The sequence below is a fragment of the Drosophila albomicans genome, chromosome 3 (assembly GCF_009650485.2).
Source record: "Drosophila albomicans strain 15112-1751.03 chromosome 3, ASM965048v2, whole genome shotgun sequence".
Taxonomy (NCBI): domain Eukaryota; kingdom Metazoa; phylum Arthropoda; class Insecta; order Diptera; family Drosophilidae; genus Drosophila; species Drosophila albomicans.
Window position 1 is genome coordinate 33,955,774 of NC_047629.2, and position 19,472 is coordinate 33,975,245.

Genomic DNA, 19,472 nt, shown 5'->3' on the forward strand with positions numbered 1-19,472 from the left:
TGCCACGCCCACTTCCGCCCCCGTAAATCAAATAAATCGAATAACAAGCGTAATTGTAAAGCTAGAATTGCGAATTTTGGTATATACAATAATAACTATAGTATTTATGATTCCTGAAAATTTGGTTGCGATCAGATAATAATTGTCGAAGTTATTAAAGAAATACTTTTGTATGGCAAAAACGCCTACTTACTAGGGGTCTTAGTTGCTTTGGCTGAAAATCTGGTATATTGTGCCGTCTATGGTATATTTTGAATGCGGTACTATATCAATATACCAAATATACCATTTGGTATATTCTTAGTATTTTTTAGTATATTTGTAGTATATTCGGTATATTTTGAGAATAATACCGCAAAATATATTGCTTTTAATCAAATTGGGTAGCGGGTATCTCACAGTCGAGTACACTCGACTGTAACTTTCTTACTTGTTTACGTTGTTTTTATACCCGCTACCCATAGGGTAGAAGGGTATTATAACTTTGTGCCGACAGGAAATGTATGTAACAGGTAGAAGGAGACGTCTCCGACCCTATAAAGTATATATATTCTTGATCAGCGTCAACAGCCGAGACGATCTAGCCATGTCCGTCTGTCCGTCTGTGTGTCTGTCCGTCTGTCCGTCCGTCCGTATGAACACCTAGATCTCAGAGACTATAAGAGATAGAGGTATATAATTTTTTTCGACAGCATTTGTTATGTTTGCACGCAGATCAAGTTTGTTTCAAATTTTTGCCACGCCCACTTCCGCCCCCGCAAATCAAAAAAATCGAATAACAAGCGTAATTTTAAAGCTAGAGTTACGAATTTTGGTATATACAGTAATAACTATAATAGTTATGATCCCTGAAAATTTGGTTGCGATCAGAAAAAAAATTGTGGAAGCTATTTAAGAAATACTTTTGTATGGGCAAAAACGCCTACTTACTAGGGGTCTTAGTTGCTTTGGCTGACAATCTGGTATATTGTGCCATCTATGGTATATTTTGAATGCGGTACTATATCGATATACCACATATACCATTTGGTATATTTTTAGTATTTTTGCAGTATATTTGGTATATTTTGAGAATAATACCGCAAAATATATTGCTTTTATTTAAAATGGGTAGCGGGTATCTCACAGTCGAGTACACTCGACTGTAGCTTTCTTACTTGTTTTTGTTGTTGTTGTTGTGCTGCACTCGACAATCGACACCCGCAACCGTGTACCGAAAATACTTTCATAAAGCCAATTTTTTGTGTGCAAATATTTGTGGGAACAGGTTATTGGCTGGGTTCGACAAGTCAAAGAGGAAAAATGAAATAAAAAATAAATAAGAAAAAAAAAAAACTACCAATAAACATTGCTGGCCTTTCACTTTTTTGTGCACATGTTGTAAAATCAATATGGGTAAAAAAAAATAAGAAAACATGGTCACAAAAAAAGGAAAATAAATAAACCAAGAGCCGAAGAGATTTACATTTGGAGGCAGGCAAAAATCAGCGAAGCCGTCACGGTCCATTTTTGGCGACGTCATCGAAGCCAAGGACGTTGCCATCGGTTGCGATGTTGCAGCGGAATCGCTGACACATTGTTATCACTTGTCAACGCAGGTTTCATTCGCTTTCCTGCACAACAATTCCCATCCCCCATCCCCCCTCCCCCCTTCCCATCCATCTCTCGCTGTCTCCCTTTGGCAGTGGCGAGTTGACAAAAGTTTATCTTTATCCCTATGGCAAAATGAAAAAAACAAGAGCGACCATGCAACGATTTAATGGATTTTCAAGTTATTTCTGGTATTTTGTTGTAGTTGCCGCAACTCACACAAACAAACACATACACGACACAAGTTGCAAGTTGCAACAACGAGGCAACCAAACAAAGATATCTCTCGGAGCAAACTCGTTTCTTGCCGCTGGGCCCACCGAAGAAAATGCCGCATAATTGCCGCTGTCTCGTTGCGTTCAGTTGCGTCGCTTTTGGCTTTGCAACAACACAAACAACAACACAAAACACGGCTGCCCGCCGGAATCCGGGGGAATGTTGGCCAAATCGACAATGTTGTCAATGCTGCTGCCAGCCGCTGCTTTGGCATTTGATTTTATTTTTAAACTAGACTGCAAAGTGCTGCTTTGGTTGTTGTTGTTGCTGCTCCTCTGGCTGCTGTTGTTGATGTTGTTGTTGTTGCCCGGCGTTGCAAGGGTCTTAGCACCGGCAATTAACATTGCTATTCGCTTGCAGCGTAAAAACAAATATAAATAAATATAATTATGAAAGTTGTCAGCTTACTTGACCAAATTTGGCAAATCAGTTCAATCAGTTTTGTAGTCTTTGTTATAGCGTGACAAATTTACCCACAGCTTAGCTTTTGGATAATTGGCTAATAATTGTGTTTCAATCAATATATTGAGGAAGTCAAATAATAATATTTTCATTATCCAATTGCCAATTGTTTTTGATACAATGTACTATGGCTTAGGAATGTCATTTAACGACTTTTTAGAGATGAAGCGCTGAAGATTGTTTATAATATTCTTAGAAAACTGCGCTTTAATCTAAAAGTTTTGACTAAAAGATATTATATACGTAGATATTCCCAACTGAAGTCAACAAATTTGATACTATGTTTATAAAAATATTTTACACAAAGACATTGTTGTAAGACACATTGATTTTTGGTTTTATTTATTCTGTTTAACAAAAAACATCTACTTTAAAGTGTGTGTTTTTAACGTCAAAAGATTTATTCTCAAGTATTTTAAAAACTTTGATTTTATGGTATTTTATTTAATATAGACTTTAGTCATATCTCTACTTATAATATTTCTAATCATATGTTTATGCTTATTGTAATAAAGAATACAATACTTTTTTTGAAGCATTTGAGACTGCTGAAAGTTATAAATTCAAATTGAAAATTCAGATTTAAGAAATGTTTTATAAACTACTATTCAATACTATAATAAAGTATACAAACTGAGCTTTAAAAAATATATTTAATATATGAAGTGAACGTGTTTACAAAAAAATCGCAGAAAACAGATTACTTTAATAAATCAAATGATAGAATAAATAATGCAAGGTATATAGATTTTTTTAGAGAAAACTGTATTTACAGAACCCTCAACAAATGTAGCAAACAACCATTCTTGTAATGAAGATAGAGATTACACTTATTAAACTTTATCAATCAATATACAAAAATATAATATTAATTTTTCAATTTTTTTTTAGAATTAGTCAACAACTCTGCAGTACCTTTGTGACTTATGTAAAAGAATTATTTAAGATAGCAATTACAAAAGACAGATACAAATGCTAAACGCATCTAAGTTGAACCAGACACATTAGACTATTTATAGTTTTAATCGAGACGCATCTCTCTCTCTCTCTCTCTTCTTAATGCTAAAAAATTAAAACGCATTAAATGAAATTCGCAACAAGTGTCTTTTATTTTCTGAACTTTGAACCTATCTCCTCATCCCCCTCAGTTCCCCTCATGCAATGCGTCTTCTGTGTCGTGCCCACTTCAATTGTTCAATCGATCTGATCACCGATTGCAACTCCTGCTGCACATTCACACACTCCACAATGTGTTCCACACAACGCTCCCATTTGCGACTCGCCAGGCGCAAGCTGTAGGGCACCAGGCTGCCAAAGATGTGAGTAACTGGCTCCACGAATCCTTTGGCTGCTGCCACATCAAAGCGAAGCAGCTTGAGACTTGTAGCGATGCCCTCTTTGACTACTCGACACAGAGCTCTATAAGGCGTGTGAGCGGGCAACTGTGAGGCAACTGCTGCCCTTGAGGTTCCTTGCTGCAGTCGATTTCTGGCCAGGATTAAGCGGGCTCTGCTTGTGTGCGTTTCCAGAGTCAGCTGCTGTCCGATGTGTTCCTCCATCAGTTGCAGCATTTGCAAGTGCAGCACATCGATTAAACAATTCGTCTCTTCATCTATCGTCGTCGTTGTCTTTGGTTCTGATGCCTCCAAAATAGTTTCATTCTCTTCATCAGATTCATCAATCATACTACTGTTTTTTTGATTTCTGTTTATGCTATCATCAGTTTGTAATTGATCTTTATCTCTGATCATATCGCGTCTTTAATCTATTAAAACTGATTAAAAATTCGTGAAAAAATTTAGCACTTTTCAATAATAAAACTTGTCAAATTTTTAATAAAAATTTTGAGTAAAAGCTCGAGGCATAAAGTGTTAGAAATAAATTTAGAAATGAAACATGGAAAATTTAAGAATATTTTAAGAGTTGTTGATTAAGTTATGAGACAACAAATTACCTTTTTTGTGATTTTTATGTTACCTAGTTGTGATTAAAGAAACCAAACCAAATGAATGAAAATGAGTAATCAATTTCCAGAACAAAATATGCAAATATAATTAACACTCTACTTTTCCAACTTTGGTTGTGGAATTCTGCAAGATTCGATCGGTTAAACTCAATTAAGATTCACCCACCTTTATTAGATTCTTAATTAAATTCAGAGCTATTCAGCGGAATCTTGGCACAGCTTCATCCTAGCATGGAATCAACTAGTTTCGATCACAATATCAATGGATATCAAGCTACATGCTTGTATATCAAATCACGACCCAAAAAAAAAAAAAAAAACTAAAAAACTTGTGTGTTAAACTGGTTCTTTTGTTACCATTTCAAATGGCCCTCATCTGTAGCAGATTTGTTGCTTGTGGTTTCATCTCGCGCAGTTTTGTTTTTTTGATATAAAAGAGGGTGGAGATGAAGAATGGGAAGGGGTGTGTGTGGGGGGCAGTTAACGCTTCGTTTGATATTTTAGCATATTTCTCACATAAATCGCCAGCGACTTGGGTAGAGAAATTTTCACGCCTCGATGGCCAATGGCCAAGACGATGTTGCGACTGCGACTTCGACTGCGGCTGAAGCTGCTCTTTAATCAAAATTGTGTGTACAAAGCTTATGCCAAATACTTAGTACTAAACACAGTCTTCCCGCTTCCCCCTTTCCACTGATCTGCTGCTGCTGTTTTGTTGCCGTTGCTGGCAAAAGCCGCAAAAACATTTTAATAAATTGCCAGTTATTAGTTGTCGGCAACAGCAGCAGGAAAAAGTGCAATTAAAATGCATTCGAGTTGCAAGTTGGAAGAAAGGGGGACGGAAGTTGACGCAAAAGAAATTAGCATAAGCAGCAAATGAAAGAAAGAGAGCGAGATAGAGCGAGAGGTGGGGATGACAGCTTCACATTAGTAAGAGATGTAAAGAGAGCAGAAAAAAAAAAAACAGAAAAAATAAAGCAAGATAGTTTCCCATAATTTGCGTAGCTCTGCACACATAATGAGCTCAAGAGCAGCTGGAGCGAGAGAGGGAGAATAATCGAGTAAGTGCGAGAGAGATGCAGAGAATTGGTGCGAGCGAGAGAGCAAGTGTGAGGAAGTCAGGTAAGGGGCGTACTTGCGGTCAATCGCATTGCAAATGGTGTGAAATTTTCGCAAAAGCGTCGACAAAGCAAACGCCTAACAGTCAAATGGGGGAAGGGGGAATTCATAGAGAAAGGGGGAGAGGGAGACTGAAGGGAACTCAGTGCTGCATTGTTTGCAGCCGCACATAGTTTTTTTTTGCCATAATTAATATTGCTGTAGTTGCAAAATTAACATAAATGCTTTTAATTAAAGCGTTTAAAGCATATTTTGTTAAGTGGCTTTTTGCGCACTTTGTGCGAGCATTGAAAATGTTTATAAAAATTGAAAGGCAACTTGAATGCAAACAGCGAACATGTCCGCAAACACACACATAATTACAATTATACATATAGGTTATTAACTTAATACTTACATATATGGAAGGTACTGAAAGTACTATGATTAAAGAGAAAGGAAAAGTTCCAGCTGGCTATTAAGCAATAAATAATAATACGGAAATAATGAGAAAGAATAAAATATTCCTTTCGGATATTCCTATAAGAAAAGAGAGCAGCGATTAAAAATAAATATTTAAGTTATTCAGATATAAACCTTTCGGAATAATAATTGTATACAATACAAATACTAAGCTATAAAGTATCAACAGTATATAAATGCTCTGAATATATTTTAAATCAAAAGCAAAGTGGTGAAATTACTATTGTTATGCAAAAAGAGAGAGTCTAACTTAAGAATAGATTTTAAAGCAAAGACAAATTACGGTATAATTTTCGTAGAGACAGTGAAAGAGGGCTACAAATTGGGGACAAGAGAATAACTATATTTTTAAAGTAGCCAAGAAGAAACGAAAAAAGGCAAATATTTTATAAAAGAGAGCCATTAATTATATTACTATAATTAAATATAATTTATGGTTACAACAAGGCTACAATTACGTACGAGTACAGGGAAAAAGTATTTATACTTAGCAAAATAAAGATGGAACTTTTAGAAATAAACATTTTAAGAATAGAAATAAATTTTGAAGAGAAATAGAAAAATGTTTTCATAAAAAATAATAAAATCCAAATACTATTAATAAAAAATAAATTCAAGAATATAACAAGAATTTTTGCATCAACAAATTAAATTAAAATTCTATACAAATTGAAAACATTTACAACATTTTACAAACAAGTAAAAATACCAACTTAATAGTATTATAAGTATGTTATCATAAAATGAATATAAGTATGCAAAATCGAAATTCTGTATAAAATTAAAACATTTTGGAAGTATAAACACAATAATGTTTTCATAAAATTGTGAAATTCTGTAGAGGATGTCAAAATTAAATGTAATAAAATAGTTAAAAAGAATATTGCCCTATTAAAAGAAGGTTATTCTAAAAGTAAAGCACTCTTCAAAATTTAATTTTATGACAAATCTGCAGCAATAAAATTTCTCATTAAATTAGCAAACTCCCTCTTACTCCGCTTTGTAAAGAAGAAACTCTCCAGAGAATATTAATAATTTACTACCAAAAAAAAGGAGAAGAAACTTTGCTAGACAAACAAATTTGCTGAGGTTTTCTTTTTTGGTTGTGTTGCTCATCTAACTAATGGCGTCCCATTGCTGAGCTCAAATGGTGCAACAATATTCTTCTTTCACAGTTGCTGTCTGTCTTTCTGTGTTGCACTGTCAACAGAGCTGAACAATTTTTATTTATGCGCTTTTGTAGCGCCAAAATTCTCGACGGCAGCCGTCAGTCAACACTGGCGAGCTGGACATAGACCGAGAGCGAAAGAGAAAGAGATAGCGAGACAGAGATAGATGAACTGGGATATGGACAGTCAAGTTGCAACAACAACATCGTGGAGGCCGTTGGAACGATGGAAAGCAAACAAACTGTAAACTGGGGAACGCCACTCAAAGCAGCGTCGTCGACTCGACTGGCTTCCTGGCTGACACACTTTATGCCCCGTCCAAAGAGACGCCACTTGTCACATGGCTACAGCTTGGAGTGAGTATGAAGTCTAGAGTGTGGCACGACGACCATCACATCGCATTGCATTGCATCGCGTCTCGTCTCGAGTATCGGAAGCCTTTTGGGTTGCCAGTCTAATTGAAGTCGAGTGCATTGCTAGCAGCTATTTTATCTGGCAGCAACAGAAACTAACTTTGACATTATGCGCCACAAATTGTGGCAATTTAAAGCCAATTTAGTTCAGCTGCAAAACACCAAATATTTCACAGCTTCAGCTTCAGTTTCAGTTCCAGATGCCAACCCGTTCATTGAGTCGAATCAGATCCGATTCCCTTCTCTCTCTCTCTTTCTTTCTCTCTCTCAACTTCTTTTTCCCCTTTCCTTGCGTGTTGCAAGCGAGTGTCTGCCACATTGTCTAAAGGTAACAATTTATATAATGAAACTGATTTCAAATTTAGTGATGTGCAGGCCGCGAGCTGCGAACCGAACTTGGTAATTACCCCGGCCCAAAAGCAGCTTTATCTCTCAGTATCACAAGCAGGCCTTGCTGTCGCTCAGAAAACAACAGTTATAAAAGAGGCGTCCAGAAATGTCCGAAAATAAAAGAGACGACACACTTATAAAGCGAAGTCTTTGTACTCTCTTGGTAGCAAATAATTGAAGATTGTCTAGATTGTCTTTATGGTCAACAGCTTATTTACTTTGGAGTGTGCTCAACAGGCTGATAATCTAAATTACGGCTTTATAATCAACTTTAATGTTTTCCACAGAAAATCAAGAAAACACTTAGTCTTAATATGTGATAGATGTGAAATAGGGGAACAGTTTCTTAAAATTTTTAACAAATTTTTTAATGATTAATGTAATTATGATTATACACATATATATAAAGTTAACTATATATAATAAGTTGATAGTTTTATAATTTTCTAGATTTTCTATACTCAGTATATTTGATTTATATTTCTATTCATCTGAAAATTGTCGAAGGAAAAAGCTTCCTAAACAATAATCCTTAAATTTGAAAATCTCTTCAAAAAGTACTTGCAAAATCTTTTGCAAAATACTCCAATCTTTTCTGCAAGTAATGTTATTTTGCGAACTTGTCTGTCCGTGTAGGGTATATTGGAATTGGCCAGAAATTAAAACAAGTTTAAGAACTCAACCGACTAGTGTTGCACCGATTGCCGTTGGTCACCTGTTTGGCCGGCTTGTTGGGATACGTTGTGTTTTTTTTTTAGGTTGTGTTGTAGTTTTTCTTTTTGTCTTCGATAACCATTTCAAAAATGTATTTGTGCCGGGGCCGGGGCCGAAGAAGAACCGCAACATGATTTGGCAACTTTGAAAGTTTCTTGCAGCATGTTGCAGTCGGTGCCGAAAGATTGAGACGGAGGCTGATGCTGAGACTGAGACTGCGAAAAAACCCGTTGGTAAATCATCTGTTGAATCTCGTAAGTTGGCCGCAACTCTTAGCTGGCATCTCTCCTGGTCGGTGGAACCCAACCCACCTGACTAGGCAACTTTTCGTGTGGGAGTCGCTTGCTAAGATTTTTGCGGTTACTTTGAAAAATCTTTGGAATGTTTTTTTGCACTTTTTATGTTTACCTCCTTAATTCTTTCTTTTTGTTTGATAAAAAAGAAAGTTGACATAAATTGTTAGCCCGATGTGATTTTTTTTTTACTTTTTTCTACTTTTGGCCATTTGAAGTTTGCGGTAGCTAAAAAAGTTGCCAGTTATTGTCGTCGCTATTTGTTGTTGTTGTTGTTGCCGTTTTATGTCGTGCGCAGGAAGGAAATAACTTGTGTTGAAAGGGGAGTGAAGAGCCGGAGCGGGATTGTGGATAGTTTTTGGCAAGTTTTTGTGTGGGATTTTGGTGATGAAATGAAATGCATTTGAAAGTTTCGTAAAACAAGTTAATCGCCTTTGTCTGCGCTGCTTTATGACTTGATGAATGACTGAGATGATAGCGGATAAGCCAAGAGCCAAAAGCGTGCTGAATTGGCTGATTGAAATTCAAATGATTATGCGGTGTGAATAATGATTGGAAGCTATACATTATGTTCACTCTTGCGTTGTTTTTTTTATAAATATGTAAGCACGTTTTTTACACAAAATGTATTAATTTATTATTTATCATCTTTTCGTTTGCAGCACAAAACACAAGTAGTCAACCTTAGCATAGACAGCAACCGCACAACTGAAGTTCACAAAGCGAGGGCAACAACCCAAGCGAACGAAACGAAACGGTTAAGTTTGTAGCGTGTGCTACAACCGAAACGGTCTTTAGCCTTAGCTCAAACCGAAACGGTATTTAGCGTATGCGGAAACCCAAACGAACGATCAACAACGTCACATGCGAAAAGCTTTTCCACAAAAGCCATCATGGACTCAACAACAGCAGCAAACGGTTCTGCAAACGGTTCAAAAATGGACGAGGAATACATAACCGTTGTTGAAGTCGACGATCCCACATCGTCCACCAAAGACACAAACCATTTGAAGAAACTAGTCAAACGCCAGAGCTCTGTGGCTGAAGACTCCTCATTCATCACTGTGCTGACCATCAACGAGCAGCAGCAGCTGCTGCAGCAGCAACAAGAACAATTAGAAAAGGATCAACAGGAGCAACTCGAAGCGGACGAACCAGAGCATGTTACAGTCTATCGCCTGCCTGGTGAGCGTTTGGGCTTCGGCTTGCGTTTCCAGGGCGGCACTCGCAACACAGAGCTGGTGCAAAAGCTGTACATACAATCCTGCGCCACAGACAGTCCTGCCTCCAAGGTGGCCACCAGTTGGGGTCATCTGCGCGAAGGCGACGAGATCCTCAGCATCGATGAGCGACAAGTCTCGCAAATGACACGCATTGAATGCGTTCGCTGTCTCAAGGATAATGTGGCCATAAAATTGATTGTGCGCAACGGTCATGGTCAGAAACCGCCCAGCGAGGAGGAGCAACAAATGGAGGTCTGCATCTCACTGAATGCCCAACCTCCGCCACCGCCTCCAGTGCCACCGCGTAAGTTGGTGAAGCGACAGAACTCCAAGGAGGGTCCAGCCACAGTTCAATTGGTCATCGAGAAGCCATTGACACCGCCACCCGATGCGGAATACTATATTAATCTCTTTGCTGAATCCCTCAAAGCGGGTTCCGAATCGGATGACACAGCGAGTACAATTTCCACAGTCATTGACAAGCTGTCGATGGGCTCTAATTACTCCTCGGACACGGAGTTGACCAACAGTCTCAATGGTCAGGAGTTGGCGAAATTGGTGCAACCTTTCACGCTACTCGAGCAGGAGTTTCAGCTGGAGCAGACATTGGGTCAGCCTAAGCTAATCATACCGGGCAATAACTACGAAAATGTCGAGTTCAAGACTGAGAAAGTCAATGTTTATGAGAATGTAGAGCTAAAGAGCAGTCCACTTGGCACGCCAACGCCTAAGCCCCGTGTGATGCTAGCCACAGTGGAACCCAAGAAGCGTTCCATCATCCCCATGCCAAGGAAGATTGCCACGCCCAGCAAGCTGCCTATTGAAGTGGCGCCTCCGCGAGTGCCCACGGATGCAGATAAAACGCCTACCAATGAGACTCCGAAGCCAGGATCACCCAAGACTCCGACAAACGAGACTAGGAACGAATTCAGAGAGGTGATGGAATCAAAGGAGGTGAAAGCGGTCAAAGAAGTGAAGGAAGTTAAGGAAATAAAGCAATCAAAGGACTCAAGGGAGCTCAAAGAGGTTAAGGAAGTTCGCGAGTTCAGCACAAAGATACCCAAAGCCAAGCTTATAGTCAGTCCGGGCTTTTCACGCGCCAAAACCGAAGGCGAGATCAAGCTGCATCTTCAGCCACTTAAGCAACAGTCACCGCAGCTCAAGTCTCGCATTCCCATTGTGAGCACGCCGCCGGCTCAAAAGTCACCGCCAGCGATGGTCAAGTCAATGATAGTCGCTTCATCGCCCCCTCCAACCGGCTCCAACATTCCTCGCCTGCTGCAAAAGCAAAAGTCTGAAACGGATCTGAAATTGGGTCTCTATCGCAGCAAGTCCAAGGAGCCTAGTCCCAGTCCTGGACAGCTGCGTGCTCCGCTGCAGCGCGCCAACTCCGCTGAGGCTCCAGTCCGCACTTCCGATCGCACCTTCATCCCGGTGCTGCTTAATGGCAACTCGAGAAGCACCTCGAATTCCACCGAGTCGCTCAGCTCGATTTGCAGCAATGGCAGTACAGGACGTTCACCCAAAGGACCCAAGCCTAAGCCACCGGAGCGAGTTCAATCGCTGCAAAAGACTCAGATACCCAAGCTGCAAACGTTGCCCACAACACCGCCACAACAGCAGCCCAAGCTGAGCATGCAGACTTTTAAGCAAATCACGCCTCCAGCTACGCCCAAGACTACACCTGTGAACACGCCATCGCCGACCAGCAATCGAGAAATTCGCTTCAAGATTCAGACGTATGAGAGTAAGACGCAGGATGAGGATAAGCTGCCGAGTCTGTTTGATCTGGTGCACAAACAGGACACTACAGATAAGCCGGAGGCTTCACCCAAAGCTCAAAGGGATGTTCATGCTTTGCTGGCTGCTGTTGCAGCTGAGGCCGTGGATCTCTCTAGGGAATCTCCGCCACCTTTGGTGGTGGGCAAGTGCATGAAGATTGCCGATGATAATGAGAATACTACCTGCTACTCCAGCTCGAGCAGCGATGAGGATGATGGCGATCAGGATGATGTCGATGATGGCACGGAGCGTGAATATATTTGTGAAGATGGCGAGAAACTGGGTCCACCGGAATTGATTAATGGTCCTGGTCCCTCGGAGGCGTACTTCAATATGTATTGGCATTCGAATATGCTGCCAACCATTGGCGAAGTCGAAGAGGAATTCTCTTCACTGGAACCGCAATCTTTGACCAATGGGTGAGTAATTGAGAAACAATTATAATCGTTTAGGTAGAAGGTTGTATTTAGGTCAAGTTTGCGGATATTTCGTTCCTCTTAAAATGCCAATAAACCATTGGAGATTATTTATAGTGTGAGAGAAAATATCGATTGATAATAAATACTTGGAAAACCACGGAGATTAGATTAGCTAATGCAGGATTTCGATTAGGATTTAGACAGTTCAGCTTATCGCCCGGCAAATCAAAATAGTAGTAGAATTTATGTTATGTACAACAATTAAAAATGTGGAGGTTATAATGAAAATCCCGATGCAATTAAATTGATATTGTTATTCATATAATCATAGTAATGCAAAAACGAAGTCAAGATCTTTTAAGCGATAAAGAACATTTGAAGATAGTTTATTTCTCTAGAAGTTTCGTTTGCATTTAAGTAATTTTTGCCCTAAGCCGAAATGCAATCTGCCAAACTAAATCAAACATCAATCCGATTCAGATCGTTATAAATAGTTTGCTTATGCAATCGATCAATACCTGAACAACGAATATATTTTGGTTTAGCTTTAGTCAGGTCGATTTCCCATTCATTTCATTTCATCAGGCAATGTGATTTTTTTTTCGCAAATTGTTAGATATATATTTGCAGTATATAACAACAACAAATATTCACACATTCGGCAAGGGTAAACGGTTCACACCCCCTCAGTAAACTCGTAGGTAGCTGATAAGGCAGCAAATGCCGGTGTGTTTACTAACACCGCCAAGCGGACTGACTGATAATGACTGAATATTTCGTATGTGCAGCGATAAGAGTTAATGGCAATAGAGAGAAGGCAGTATAGAGAGTTAGGTTTTTTTTCTGGCTCAATTAGTGTTATTTTGGAGGCGAAAGGCAAAAGACAGTTTCGGTATCGGTTGCGGTTTCTTCTCTCTCTCTCTCTCTTTTGCGAATTTCCGTTTAGTGTTTTTGTGTGTGAGACAGGTGACAAAATTAACATATCAAAGATTGATAAGACTTCAATCACTGTAATTACTCAATGTATCAACCTCTCTTTCTCTGCTTTATAGTCCGCCTGGTGCGATAGTGGAGGAGTTGAAGAAGTTGCCGCAATACGTGCAACCGTCGTCAAAGGTGCCACAGTCGAGCACAGTTAAAATGGAAGTGAACACAGATACACTCGCGGCTCAATTGAAGTGCGACAACGATAGCGATAAGATTGTTGTCCATGACGCAGCTGACCAAACAGCTGACCAGATTGTTGAGAAAAGCACCAGCAGCAGCACAACGAATCACAGCGAGACGAGCACGCAGGAAGAGACCAGAGACGAGAGCAGCCAAAGCTCAACGAAAACACAACGTACGATTACAACCAAGGTGATTACCACCAAAACAAGCAGCAGCAGCAGCACTTTAAGCAGCAGCAGCTCCTCTTCGATCTTCAAGAGTCCCACATCGGATATTGCCTTCAAGCTGCAACCCTACGATGAACGCGAGGATCACGAGGAGCACCAATCGACACCCATTACAACCACAACCATCCATGAGGAACGTCGTGTGGTTAGTGAGCAGCAAGTGTTGAGTGAGCGACGCACCAAGGATGCTTTAACAGGAGAGGAGCAGCTGCTGACCAGCGCCGAATCGAAATCGAGCAGTGCACGCTTCAAGAAGATCAGCAGCAACGACAATCTGCTCGACCTTGCGGATGTCGAGCAGCTGCAGCCGTTGACTGCCACCGTCTCGGCGGAGACGCGTCTCACGGAGCGTTTGGATAATCCACAGGATAAACAGAGTATTGAACAGGGTATTTTGACCTTATCCGAATGTGGCAAACAGCTGCAGCTGTCCGAGAATGGCGGCATTACCTACACCGAGGTCGAGGAGACCGAACAGCAAACCTATTTGGAGGGCCAACAGACTTTGAATGACGAACCCGTCGATGTCAATGCTTTGCCCACACTGGAGCGTGAGCTCAGCGAAACGATGATAGTCAGCAAGGATGGCGAGAAGCAGGTGACAAAGCGACTGGAACAGAGCAAAGATACGACCGGCAAGAAGGGCGCCAAGCTGCTGAAGAAGACCGATGAGGAACGGCGCCTGGAGCAGGAGGCACAAAAGCTAATCGAGAGCTATCAGAAGGTCAAGAAGGAAGCTGAAAAGCTCTACAAACTGGAGCTGGCTGATGATGAGCAAGGCTTTGATCTGAGTGCCTTTGAGCAGGTGGAGAATCATGCCGAGCAAACTCCTGCTCCGGTTGAAGTGGAGCAAACAGTTGAGAAAACGACTGTTGAGCAAGTGATTGAATTGCCCGCTGAGGAGCCAGTGATTAAACTTCCCACAGTGGAGGCAACAATTGCACTGCCCATTGTCGAAGACGACTTGGGCTATGTGCTGCACAAGAACATCATAGACACACCCAAAGCGGAGGCAGCGCCCAAATCAAAGCCTCCTGTGCCCAGCAACAAGCCCAAAGTGTCGTCGGCTGTCATCAAGCCCAAAACAGCTCCTCCACCAGTGCCGAGCAAGCGCAGCGAGCTGAGCCTGAATGTCAAGCCGACGCCAACCCAACGTCGCAGCAGCCTCGAGTTGACGCCACCACCGAAGCCACTGGAGCGCATTATTGTGGGCGTCGAGCAAAACGAACCGAACGAAGAACCAAGTGCAATTATTACCTTGGCCAGCGTGGATTTGCCCAATGTCAACAACAAATCTAATGACAATCTTGTCGCCCAGGCCGTCGATTTGCTGCAGGATGAGCTGCACTTTGAGAGCCATCAGTTGCCGAATGCCGCAGCAACAACGAAGCAACAACAACGTCAGATTGAGGGCGAAGTTGAAGAGGAGGTGGAAAGTGCAAAGGGGCAAGTGAATGGCGGTGTATTGAGCGCCAGCTCATCGATGATATCAACAGCTTCGTCATCGTCGTCGCTGGCAACGACGCCCATAACAACGCCAATTTTGGTATCAGCAACGTCATCACTAGATTCGGTCAAAAGTGTCATCGAGGTCATCAATGGCAATGCCACTGACAGCGTCGAAAATCACAGCACCAATAACAGCAACAGCAACAACAACAACGACAGCTGCCTCAATGAAGGCGTCACAGCTGTTGAGCCACCTAACGAGGAGGCGGACGATGTGCAGGATGTGTCAACATTGGCGTTTGATAGAGAACACGAAACAGGTGAGTGCATGTCATGTCATGATAACATCTCTCTGGGTGTGACGCACGGCATTCTGGCTTAAGCCAAGAGCTCAGTGCACACTAACAGTCCACATACCGTTAATGGCCAACAAACGCTTCTAGCCACGTTTGGCTTCAGAGGTCAAGTGTTGCATTTTATATCAATTGTTCTACAAAGGTGTTGCAAGTCATTAAGTTATATTGTATTATGATAATAGCGTTATAATTCTATATAGAATATTTTATTCTTTCGATGCTCTAACTGTTAACTGCGTTGTATTTCCTTCAGGAAAACAAGTATTAAATTACAGTGGAGTGTGCTCAAACAAATATAATATTAAGTATATTTTTTAATATTTCTTCGTAATATTAATTTGACATATTTGTACGAAAACAGCGTAATGTTTTAATTTGATTCAAAATGGATATCTTAAAGATACCTTGCGTAAAAATACGTCAAATTAATATACCAAAAAAATACTTAAATATATTAAATACTATATTTGGTCGAGCACACAACAATGCAATTAGTACTATATATTCCAAATATTATATTAGGTATATCTACCTATCTATCTGCATTCGAAATATACAATATAATACATATAACATCATGGAACAACCTATATATATTCCAAATATTATATTTGGTATATCTATATGCTGCTGCATTCGAAATATACAATATAATGCATATAACATCATGGAACAACCATTCTAAACCCTAGCTTACTCTATATTAATGTGCTTTATGTTGTAAAATTGATGTGTATAGCTAGAGGATGGAATTTATTACATGGACACAGTAGATGACAACAATTTTGATGATCATTCAAATTCCAACTACTCGATTTGCCTAAAAATTCTGCCCAAAATTCTACTAAACTCTTCTTAGTAAATAAAGGATATAATCCATCTCTGCTAACTACCTTTGATTTGGAACCTGCAAAATTGAAATTTAGCAAACGAAATTAAAAATCGATGCTCATCGACAATCGCTTTCCTTTGTAAATACCTCAGAATACGAATTCAAAATTGATGGCAGCAAATGAACACACAGAGCAATATTGCCAGCGCACAACTCTAGAAGCTCTAGAGGCTAGTGCTCCAATTTCTCCATAATATTATTTTGCAATTTTTCGGGGCGATTCTGTTTGCTGTTAATGGTCGGCAGATATCTCCCTATGGTTTGGCATTCAATTGCAAATTTACCGCAAATGCGCAGCACTGAAACTGACAGGAAGGACGAGAAGAACTGAAAGAGGTTTTTTTGTGTGTGCGTTGTTTGCTAGTGGGTTGGGTGAGGAATGGGAGACAGTACTGTGTATATAGAGCTGTGGTCTATTTGGGGTGAAGTTCCCCTTGCGGGACCGCTTAGTAAGTTGATTTTTGACAAGTTTCGTCTCTAAAACTGTCAGTCTGTTCAGTCGGACGCATCCAATTATTGGTCTCCATATGAGTTTGTAACATTCAACGCTATTTCCTCTCACTCGTCCCTCACTCACTCTATACCCCTACTTTGCCCGGTCGCTGCTGAGCCGCTCTCCAGTGACCGCAATTTTGAGAGCTGAAAATGTTCTATACTTTTCGCCTGCGTCCCTATTTTTTGGCCATATGCAAAATGCCACTAATGGACTTTATGGACTTGATGCCACCCCAAAAACTGACTCTGAAGCGTTGTTCCGATTTAGGACAACAGTTTTGTTTGGTCAGTTGGCTCTAGTTATTAGTGGTCAACTTTTGCCAAAAGTGTGAATGCAATTTTAGCAGAAACTGTTTCTACTAGCTTCACGTTTTTGTAGAGAAATGTTTTCGTTGCATTTTACAGGGTTTGGGCTACTTTAAGGTTAATAATTATGTGTTTACTTCCACGATTCTTAAACGAATTGCCTATTAATATTGGACAAAAAGAATTGTATTGAATAATTGTTTTTATTTTTAATAGTATTTAATGATTTTTGTATTTTAAAATGCTAGAAAAAAATGTGTTTTTAATTCTTGCAGTTTTTTCGCGAAGATAAACTCATTTCTCAATTATTTTATAATTAATTTAACCATTTAATGTTTTCTTTTCTATTTTGAACTACTTGAAAAGAAATGTGCATTTTATCTGTGGAAAATAATTCACGAGAATATTTTACCTCTTTTCTATCAAGTATTGTTTTTCATTGTTTTAAGCATTTAATTCCAACAACTGTCGATAAATCGAAACAATTTTCTGGCATTTGGAATTCATTAATACGACTATAGAATATTGGCCAGCGCATTTGACTATCAAAATATGAATTTTACATTTAATTTCGCATGTAAAGCGTAATGGATGAAATATGGTCGAATTGCCGTCGACAATACAATGTGAATTATATTCTTAAATATGCCAGAATTTTATTTTAGCAGCATACAGAACAAATTATTTTTATTTAACCTGTGTGTGTTTGTGCATGTGGTCGATATAAACAAAAAGTAGCAATCAGAAAAGCAAAAAACAACACGTTGCCACCAAAAATGCAAATTTTTGGGTCTGTGAAAGGTAAAAATAATACAATTTCATTGCGTATACGACGCGTATGCAGTGCAGATGCATGAATACTGTATATCTATCTCGCTCTACTATAATTGTTTGGCTTAAATATTTCATGTGCATTGGATTTGCGTTACCTGTGCAAACGAGTCATTTACATTTTGGGTTACAGAACAACAGAAACAACAACAACAACGAAAGCAACGGCAACAAAATCAAATCGAAATCAATAGGGCAACCGCAGAGAGGTGTGTTGTTCAGGTGGGCCGGGGATCATATATAAAATATTGGCAAAATGTTTTAATTAAACAAAAAACTGACAAATATTGGCACCTGGCTGTGCAAGCAAGGCCAAAACAACAGGTGCGAGTGTGTGAGTGCGTGTGTGTGTGAGGATAGCAAAAGGAATTTGCATACCAAAATGCATTTCGGTGCGTCCAGATTGGATGGCTGGCATCCCCACCACGAAATATTAATGCGATTTTGCTGGACACTGAATTGCAATTTGCATAACGGCACAGTGGGTCACATAGTTTGTAATGTGCCAGATTTTATTAAACTATTTATTCCGTATCTAATCAATAGCTGACAATTGAATTCCATTTCAAAAAATTTGTATTTCTTTGTAAATAATCATAAAATCAATTACTATATGACGTCATCAATCGATCGGGAGCTAGTCTTATCCAATGTGCTGATAGTAATAGAATTTTTGGCATTTATGGTTTTATTTTCCATTGCCTCAGAGTGTTAACTATTTGGGGTATTTTTCTGGTTTAAACTCAACAAATTGCAATTTATGCAAACATTCTGTGGATTTTTCTTTCTTTTTGCGTTTTCTTTACATTTATCATTGTTCTGCATAAATGTAATTAAAGCAAAGTTTTTCTGGTATTTTGTGGTCATAAAAAGAGTTATTATCACACAACGTCGAATTTCATAATTACAAACCATTGTCTGCCGCCTCTCTCTTTATTGATCGTTCTCTCTCACTCTCTGATAATTATTTTTATAACCAAAGTGCATTGATATTGGTTGTGTGTTCTCTTATCGGCTGTCAGCAAATTTGTCTGTGTTTTATGATTCCATTTCGTTGTCCATATGGTCAGATTGCCTCGATACGACATTTTTCCCGATAACATCCTTATCATTACGGCCAACAAGCTAAGCGTGTTGTGTTCGTTCCCAACCATCCTTTTATCCCCACCGCTACCCCACATGAAGCGAAGCGCCTTGTTGATCTCGCTAATCCGTAAACAGTTACCACTCAACCGCACCAACTGAGCTCAACTTGCAGTTAACCCTGTTTGCCTTCAGCTTCAGCTATCCGTTGTTCACCAGCTAGAGTGCCTAGGGCTTCACTCCTGTTGCTTCCCGTTCAATGCTCAGTCAGTGCACTCAACACTTTGAAATTGGATTTTGAGCCATAATGACCAACTGACTGGCAAGCTGGCCAGCTGTGGTCTTGTTCCGACCTCCGACCTTCCTCCCGCTGTCGCTGCCAACG

At 39.8% G+C, this 19,472-nt stretch overlaps 2 protein-coding genes across 3 annotated transcripts in view; one reads left to right on the forward strand and one right to left on the reverse strand.

The window, feature by feature from the left end:
* LOC117572729 (serine-rich adhesin for platelets) overlaps nt 1–19,472 on the forward strand; it is a 156,854-nt gene that overhangs the window by 16,490 nt on the left and 120,892 nt on the right. For both annotated transcript variants that reach the window (XM_052005647.1, XM_034255800.2), the window contains exons 3-4: nt 9,517–12,278; nt 13,331–15,444. In XM_052005647.1, the coding sequence (XP_051861607.1) occupies nt 9,748–12,278; nt 13,331–15,444 (4,645 nt within the window). In that variant the 5' untranslated portion in view covers nt 9,517–9,747. The remainder of the gene's footprint in view (nt 1–9,516; nt 12,279–13,330; nt 15,445–19,472) is intronic.
* Nucleotides 3,400–4,212, reverse strand: LOC117572730 (uncharacterized). The gene has a single exon (XM_034255801.2). The coding sequence runs from the start codon at nt 4,077–4,079 to the stop codon at nt 3,483–3,485; it is 597 nt and encodes a 198-aa protein (XP_034111692.1). The 5' UTR covers nt 4,080–4,212; the 3' UTR covers nt 3,400–3,482.